Source organism: Tinamus guttatus, unplaced genomic scaffold, assembly GCF_059628265.1.
Source record: "Tinamus guttatus ecotype Peru unplaced genomic scaffold, ASM5962826v1 Tinamus_guttatus_pri_ptg000261l, whole genome shotgun sequence".
Classification (NCBI taxonomy): Eukaryota; Metazoa; Chordata; class Aves; order Tinamiformes; family Tinamidae; genus Tinamus; species Tinamus guttatus.
This window is the reverse complement of record NW_028288795.1, coordinates 882,901-891,826: the sequence shown is the minus strand read 5'-3', so window position 1 is coordinate 891,826 and position 8,926 is coordinate 882,901. Positions and strand designations below refer to the sequence as shown.

Genomic DNA, 8,926 nt, shown 5'->3' with positions numbered 1-8,926 from the left:
GAGGAGGACCAAAACGCGGCCGTTCTGGCCCAAAGTCCCTTCCTGGCGACATGGCAGAAATGCGCGCAGCTACCGCGTGTCTTTGAACAGAACTAACTGTAAGAAACATCCCGGCGAGGAAAGATTTCTTTCCCCACCTTCCCCAGGTTACAAAGAAGATAGTGTTTCTTTACAAAAAAAGAACCCCGGGCTTCCCAGGACACCTGCTCTTGCTCTCCCCGCTGCAGTATTAGTCACATTTCATACTGGGGATGGCAGGGAGGATTTTATTCGTTTACTGGTTTAAAGCCATAATCTAGAAAAATGTTTGTGGAAACTTCCATTTTCCTATTTTGTGTTTGCATTTTTTTTTTTTTAAATAATGCTCATTTATAGAAAACTTCACAAAGGTGACTTATATGTACAGAAATCACAATTCCAAAGGCTGCTTCAGTAGTCAATGAAATAGCACCTTTAAAGACAAAAGAGTTTGACATGGTTTAAAAAGTCCTTTTTTTTGTCAAAGTTTAACCCTTTCCAAGCCTTATAAAAAGGAGCCAGTCACGGAGCTCCGTTAGTACAAACTTTTCCTAAGTCTCCATGTGAAACGGGGTCTGAGGGCTCCCGGGCTTCCTAATCTATTGGTCAGCAACGCGTCCGGCGGAGTCGAGGTAGCGCGTAGCCAGACGGGATTTTCTTGCAGCCCAAACCAAGAGCAGATGAAAGGAATTCACAGCAGGCTATTGCACCAGGCTGCACTTTTATTCCACAGTTCCCTGGTTATTTTTCCGCAGGGTTGAAAAGGGTTAATGTCGGGTTGAACGACTCCTGGTTAAAACATGTTGCTCTGAGTCCCAGGCTGGTACTGTGTCTGCAACAGGCTCTCCATAAAGGCCAAGTAATCTGGGTTTTGTCCATAATCTTCAGGATTCCTGGAATTCCCCACCCGAGGGCGCTTGGCTGCTTTCACTTCATCTCCCAAAAATACATCTTCCTGAGGGGCCCCGGTGCTCAGGGACTGCAGGAGACACGAAAGCAAAATCATTAGAGGCACAGCAGGAAGGCAGGGACGTGCACAAACTCCTGAGCGCGCCGGCTTAGCAAGGCAGCAAACCATTGGGCACAGGGCACTCTGCAGCGAAAAACGGGAGCTCTGAGACATGCAAAGCACAAGGCTGAAAGAAAAACCTCTTTCTGGGCTTCTGAAACCCTCCTGGAAAGAGAAACCCTCAAGCTGACTGCCTTCTGTATCAGAACATCCTTCACTTCAATTCCTGCCTTGCCAATTCACTGTTTATTCCCATCCTCCTCCGGCTCTCCAGGTTATTCTTTCCTAGCAGAAGGTACACGGAAAACTGGGGCTTCCCAGACGTCACTAAAAGAAACCCAAGGAAAGCGTGTGGGGTCAAGCTCACTGTGCAAACGATTGCTGCTGCTCATCCTGCTCTTACACTGCCAGGAGAGGTGCATTTCTTGGTAGGGATTGTGTCCTACCACTTTGTTCTTTTGTTCAGCTGTTCTGCACTAAGGCGCCGGGAACGTCTCCTCCATGGAGTCTAGCACTTCTGGCAGCAGAAGGTACATGAGAAGAATTTTAGCTTTCAACCAGGCTTGAAACTTTTTATTCACTTTCCATTATGCATTCCTCTTTCTCTGGAAGAGTTATAAAGCCTGACAGTCTCCACTGCAGTGAGAATATTTCTTTCAAATTTCTGCAGTTCAGGGCTCCAAAACATTGCCTTCATTATGGAGCAAGTTTAAATAAACTGGAACTATTGCGTATGTCAGCTATCTGCTGGAACTATCATGTACCTAGGAGTCAGAACAGGGTGCTTCTTTGCATTACTAACCCATAAAATTTATGCCATAAGGCATAATTGAGGCTTACTTGAGACAAAGGGAAAAAAAAAAGACAGAGAAACCATCCAGAGCCACATTATGAAGACTGTAAGTATTCTACAAATGTTTTCTGGGTAAAAGCTTTAAGGTTTCATGAATAAACCAAACCAATTGCCTACAGACTGACATCAGTGGTTTCACACAGCAGCCTGTTGCTAGGCTGCTTCTGAGCAGGAGCATCTCGTGGCCAGGGAAAGACAGGGCTCAGCGTGGAAACTGGGAATAACGAAAGGTTGAGACCTGGACCTGACCTCTGAAGAGGGACAAAACCCCACAGCCTTACTAGAAATTCATTTTGTGGATCCGTCCCTGTCATGCGGTAGCCAACATTACAGGTACTCAGGATGAATGAAGAGGAAAACTCTGTATTCTGGCATGGAATCCAAATTCCTGATTTGTTTAAATGAAATGGCTTTAAAAGGTCAAAGCACCAGGTCTGAAAACAGCCAGCAAATATGGAACTAAAAAGGTTAGGAAATAAGTCCTTTGTATTTTCCAGGCTGAATAATTCAGTTTTATGCACTTAAAAACAGGGCGGTCTTTTAGATGAGCTTTGTAGATAAGAGCTGTGTTGTAAATCTCCTATTTGATAAGAAACAGAGGCCTGGTCCCATGTTACTGATCAGTTGTCTGGAAACCACTTAGCTGTAGGCCAATTCACCTGAGTGATGATAAGCAGTATTCACACAGAGCAGCAGTCTGTGGCACTAAATTTGTGTAAAACAGGATGCAAAGTGATATGAACATATTCTCTTAACCAAAGAATGCAGAAATCAGGCCTGAACTTGTGAAAGGGAGAATATTTGTTTCAATATTTCAAGTATTACATCAAGGATTTCTTTAACTCCATGAATTTTGAGAACAGCTGGAGATTTCACAACCGCAGAAAGCAGAGACTGCTTTTTACCTAATATCTAAACAATTTGCTGCAAAAATGGGAATAAGCACTGCAAGGCACAGCCATTTCTTTCTGTTATTGATACTCACCAGACGAGACTTCACTCTCTTAGGAAGCTCTTCCTCCAAGGTATAAATATCACCACGTTTTACCATTAGTTGGGAACCATCTTCAAACTCCACCTGCAGGTATGTAAGAGGATGGTATCAGTAGTGTGTTTTTTTTTTTTTAATCTTAAACAAAGTATTTTTACACATCATAAGGAACAATACCAGCTACTAAAATATATTTGTATTTTAACAAGCAGTAACAATCAGCTAGGTACAAAAAAATGCTGGTAACTCCTCGCGTCAAACCTTTTCCACTAAGCACTGATTATATCATGAATTATGCATCAGATGCTACAGGAATGTTTATTCATGAAAGTGTGCATACAAAAATGTTAAAACCATTAAAAGTTTTTAAGAGAATCTCATTTCCTTTGCTCAAGACCTATTATGCTTTCCGGGATAATTCAGAAAAACACTCAACATGGTTCAAAATGGGATTTCAGGTTTAGATTGGATCAATTTAGCCAAAGGAACATGAAACTCTTCTGCCATTCCCGCCTATGGGCACTGTGCTTCGGGAGAGGGGTGGATTTGGCAGCTGAGGGATGTAACATCTTAAACTATCACAAAAAGCCTTGCTGGATCTTGCTTAATAAAGTTCCAAATTATTGAGAGTTAGAGGTTAAGACCCTGTTACAACTCACGTTCCAGGAAGGTAATTCGGGCAGTTATTCGGGCTCAATTTAAAAAAAATATATACATATATATATATATATATGTATATATATATATATACATGCACATCCAATCTCAGCACACAAAATAGAGGCTTAGAGCCTCGATCTGGGAAGCTACAGCAAAATAAGGCAGGGCAAATTTAAAATGCAAAAGCCAATCCATGCTAGCTTCCTGTGAAGGCGCTTATTTATACCAGAACTGCCTCTGTGTTGTTAAATATAATCCTATTTCAAAACGGACAAAGAGATGCATCGTAATACTGGAAAAAAGTGGTGACATAGGAAACCAGTGTGGAAAGCTATTCAGGCCACTTTCCCCGTGGAAAAGAGATTTACTTATAGGTAACTGCTTGATTTGAAAAACACAGACTCGTAGTCTTCGTGCATATTTTTCTGTCATCTGGTGCTATCAGCAGAACTGCCTATTTCAAATTATTTTGCTTTGGAGAAATCAATGACGATTTCCTATACTGTGATTAAACTGGAAAGCATGCATAAAAATAGATCTTTATGGAGCTATATATTGTACTTATTTATAACCAGGGTCACCTCCAATGCCATCTTCTGTGGAGCAGTTAACATCCATTATACACGCCAAAAGGACTGTTAACTGACAGTATGGATTATTGTGCTCTTTTGCACACAGATATCAAAAATTCTATATAGAAAGAACGGAAACAAGTCCCCTCTTTTCCAACGAGCACAAGGTTTGGGATTTCCTCTGCCTTTTACAATTGTCCAGAGACAACCTCTTTAACATAACAGTGCTTTGTAAATGCTGTTCCAGCATGTGTTTTTTAAAGGACTATGCACCAAGTCCACTTTCCAAAACCCCATAATTTCCAACTTCTTGGAACCGTTTAATAGAGATTTAATCAAATGAATGTATTGCATCTCACAAAACCTTCTGTGCTGAAATGCTGACACTGTGCACCAGATTAAATCTTCCTTTGCTGATTATTATGACCTTCCACAACCTAAATCCTTTCTGCAGAACAGACTCCAAGACACACACACACAAAGAGAACAGGCTGCTACTTTTTTCTCCTTAAAGCAGGGACGGGGAGAGTATTTTGAGACTAGACACTGAAGGCTTCTAATTCCTCACGCAGCAGCAGCAGGATGTTATTCCCACATGCTGCTGCTTTTCTGCCAAGTACCTTCCCAAAACCAGGAGATAATTTCCCCCCTGAAATAGTCTCCTGACCCAGCTCTTCCCTTACTGTCTGTCAAATTGTCAAGGAAAGTTTTAATTATGTAGATCCCGACTCACTGGGAACCGCAGGTCGTGAGCTCATTTAGCACAAGCCATGGACTGGCCATCGGAGAGAATTTGATTTGGTCACTTTTGACCCAGGTGAGGCCAGAGCTGTTTTTCAGTCTTCCACCTACAAAGCAGAGCCACCAGCCCTAGCAACTGCTCCCACAATGGAGGCAAATGGCCTCAACACATCCTCTATTAGAGGATATTCCTGCTTGGAAGTTTCTCGAAGCTGGCAAATACTCGGTGAGGAAACATTTGCAACAGGGAAAGGGAAAGGTTTGATTTTTAACCAAGTAAAATGTCTGCATGGTTTCTTTGTCTTAGTGAAGTTGTTTACTTCTAAGGGGAAAGGTACTTAATGTTGAATAACTCTCCATTAGCTTTAAGAGATCCTGTTGGTTTACTAACCTTTGTTTCTTCTCTCCAGCTGGAAAACGCACAACCATAAACAAAAAAAGGGCATGTTTTCCACCATAAGGGAAACTGCAAATCTATTTTTTATTTTAAAAGCAGACACAGTGCAGACATATGGTGAATCTATCCATACATCCACATTCTGCCATAGAAAACCTCCAGCCTGGATCTTATTTTAACACTGTGTTTCTCTTCAGACTAGCAGCAGTATCGATTTCAGAAGGCAAATTCTCCCTTACAGAGAAAGCCTTTAGCATTAGTGAGCTACAGCACTTGTGTAACCATCAGACACGTTGACATGAGCTACATGGAAAACCTTCTAGACCCACCTGATAAATCTGGCTGATCTGGGCTGCAATGAACTTGGCCTTATAGATGATTCCGTCCGTCCACTGCAGCTGAACCAACTCCCCCTCTGGAGGGGGTCCCATTTGGAGGCAATCCCTGCTCTGGAGAGAGAGGGAAGGAGGTCAGACAACCAACATGACTAAAGCTCAAGGAGGAGTTCAAGAAGGCTGTTCAAGGAGCTTCCTACGTGACACTACAATTGATTAGAAGAAGTTTTTGCGCTTGTGATTACTTGCAGTCATCTCAAAACCAACCCATTAACTGCAGAGAGAAAAGAAAGAAATTCTCGCACCTACTTCTGGTGATAGGACTCAATTTTGGAAAATTTATTTCAAATCCCAAACCACTGAATCTCCTACAGCAAGAGAAACAAGGCGGGGAACTGCTCTGTTTCACAGGGTGAATCAATGGCACAGCTGGGCACAGAGAATACGTGAGTCTTGACAAGTTCAGCTTTTCTATACGTTCTGTTAAGTGCATTTCCAATCTGGAACCAGAAGTGCTCACAGGCAATCTGCTTTCCCCACGATTCAGACTTGTCAGTGGGAAAATAAGAGATTATTCAACTAAATCCCCCCAAAAACAAATAGGATGCAACTGAAGACAAATACTGCTTTCTGTTAAGTCAGCTGCACATAGTATGGTACATCTTTATAAAGAACAGAAGTCCAAAAGGAGATCAAGTCATAAATAAGGAGGACAGTAATGAAAAACAGTGTGTTTTTTTGCTATGCAAGCAGCAACTCTGTTTTTTTAAGATGTTTTTTCTTTTAAAGTTTTACTTTGCTGTTCTGCCCTACTGCATACAGCAGGAATGTACCTTTTGTGCTTTATACTCATCTATAACTGCAATAGTCTCCACAGAGAGCTGCTTACTGTAATGCTTTCTGGGTAAACGTTGTCGCTGTAGGAACCATCGTCAAAGTTCACTTCATAGAAAGTCTGCGTTGTCATGCCAATCACTCTACACCTGTAGTAGAGCCCGTTCCGGTTCTTCGTGATCACAGTCTGTCCAAGGGTTACCTCCCTCCGAAACGGGATCTGCGGCAGAGAGGAGAGGGAATGATTGGCATCAAGCAAACACACACACACGGTGAAAACACAGGCACACCGAATCCACCCCACAAAAAAGCCTTACACTGTGGTTAGCTGCTTTGTGCTTGAAGCAAGTGATGGAGACGACGTAGGGCCAGTCGTCGGGCTCGATGGGCACGCCGGCCGCGTGCGCGCACGTCACGTGGAAGGAGGTGGAGCAGTGCTCGTAGGAGCACTGGATGCAGGCGCCGGACACCTTCTTCATCCGCTTCCGGCAGTACACACATTTCTGGGAAAAACAAAGAGGAAGCTGAACGCAACAGTCAGCGCCAGGCAACGGCAGCGGCAGCTTCAGCACAACATCCTGACGCCCAACGCGGCACGCAGGGCCACCTCACCGTGTTTAAGGTCCAGAACCACTGCCAGGAGAGGATGGATGTAAGGATATAGGATATAAGGTAAAGCCAGATGTTTCTGGACGTGTGTCCCATACATCTGCCTAGGATCACTCCTAAGGCAAGCAACTCCAGCAGATGCCAGCTCATCATTCCCGTGGACATGACAATATTCTAGACTCCTAACCGTGCACTGGGAATCCAGGCCTCCGGACTCACGTGGCACACTGACACAGGCTTGCACCCAACTTCAGGCCATGACAGCTGAACAGACATTGATCTGTTTGATCAGTATTATGATAGAACTGCTGTAACTTAATACACATCCTCAGATTAATCAAATGCTTCTCTCGATTCAAACAGTAACTGGATCTTTGCATTGCTAGAAACTATTTGCACTTGTGAACAGGAAAGCAACCAAGACGCAGGACAGATTTTAAAACAGGTCTAAAACATTTTTTAAACCCCATACAAGTGGTGGTAAAAAATAAAAGCCTTACGTTCCTGGAGACTGAGACTTGGTGTCAGTGGGAAATGAGACATACTCCCTTCTGCCCTAACTGCACCAATTCCTTGTCTCCAGTGCCTCTGGAATGCAGATTTTGAGAATCCCAGTCTCGGAAGAGACTTAAGTTGGGCGCTTTACTTGCACTGTACCCCAGGGAACTATCAGAAAGCACCTTTTTTAGTTTTGAACATCTTTTCAGGCTAGTGGAGCTGTCACTGATGGACGGCAGGGCCTTGCCTTACCTGAGGCTTAGACGTGGCAAATCAGGGGAAAACGAGTGTCGCGCCCGAGACAAGAACACGCCGTTCCTGCTCAGAACGGATAGCCTTGCTCAGCACCACTCACATAAAGAAAACCCTGGGAGATGTTACATGCCCATGAATCTGACCCTTCAGCGATGGGATTTAATGATTACAGAGCAAACCTGCACGTGTAAGGAGGGCAGCAGGGGAGGGCAGTGATTTCCGTGCGCACTTCCAGGTTACGGGCTCCGCAGCACGCTCCATTGGGCTGCTCCAGCTACTCCTCCCGAGCTCCAGCGCCTTCCCAATCCACCCGCTCATCTAAATATAACTGCCCTATAAATATACTACAATCCTATGAGTGACAGGTTCATTTTCTCTCTCTCTGTGCCTGGTACCAGGGTCCTCCCTCCTGCTCCTCCAGGCTCCCCTGCCCTTCTTGTTTACCTCATTCCCATTAAAGCAGTGCTCGAAGTAGGTAACGCTGCAAAACTCTTGACCTAAATTGTAAGATCAGTGAGAATTCCTCCATCCCTGGGGATCAGCGATGTGATGCAAGCTGCCCAAGATCACACAGCAAGCCTAGGCAACTCCCAGAAGCCCAAATTCATTCTGCTTCTAGATCTGAGCTAGCTTAAAAGTGCATCCTCTAAAGCATTAAGACCAGTAATACATTAGAAACTATCCACTAAGTGCTAAATACGCATTGCCAAATTTCAATATTATGTTTTATTTGTGTTATCAGAATACACAGGGACCTAGCAAAGAGCCAGGGCCCTCTGTGCTAGGTCCAGCTCTCTGCCAAGGCAAATAAAAGACTGTTCCTGTCCCCAAGATTATTTTGCTTTTCCTCCAGAGCAAAAGAAGCCAAAGAAAGGCAGATGCCTCCTTCTACCCACTCCTCAGTTGGGGTCTAGCCCACATGTATGTGAAAATAAGTCAAATTCACTTCTTGTGGATTAACCAAAGCCAATGTTTACACCAACGATTAATTTGGCCATTTTACTCAAACTAACAAAAGCCAGGAAATTCAAAGTCAGGGCCTCGTGTTGCCAGAATGCCGTTTTTCCTGTTTAATAAGCTGTGCCGTTATCGCTCTGTAAACCCTGTTCAAAGCTAGATAAGCACCGCAGCAAAGTGCACAGCGGGAACGCGGC

At 43.8% G+C, this 8,926-nt stretch overlaps 1 protein-coding gene across 1 annotated transcript in view; it reads right to left on the bottom strand.

The window, feature by feature from the left end:
- Positions 1-248: 248 nt before the first annotated feature.
- The window catches only part of KDM4B (lysine demethylase 4B), a 65,362-nt gene continuing 56,684 nt past the window's right edge, over positions 249-8,926 (bottom strand). Inside the window, exons 18-22 of the mRNA XM_088527111.1 lie at positions 6,728-6,913; positions 6,466-6,630; positions 5,571-5,690; positions 2,866-2,958; positions 249-997 (exon numbers count right to left, since the gene is read on the bottom strand). Of these exons, the coding sequence (XP_088383237.1) occupies positions 812-997; positions 2,866-2,958; positions 5,571-5,690; positions 6,466-6,630; positions 6,728-6,913 (750 nt within the window). The 3' untranslated portion in view covers positions 249-811. The remainder of the gene's footprint in view (positions 998-2,865; positions 2,959-5,570; positions 5,691-6,465; positions 6,631-6,727; positions 6,914-8,926) is intronic.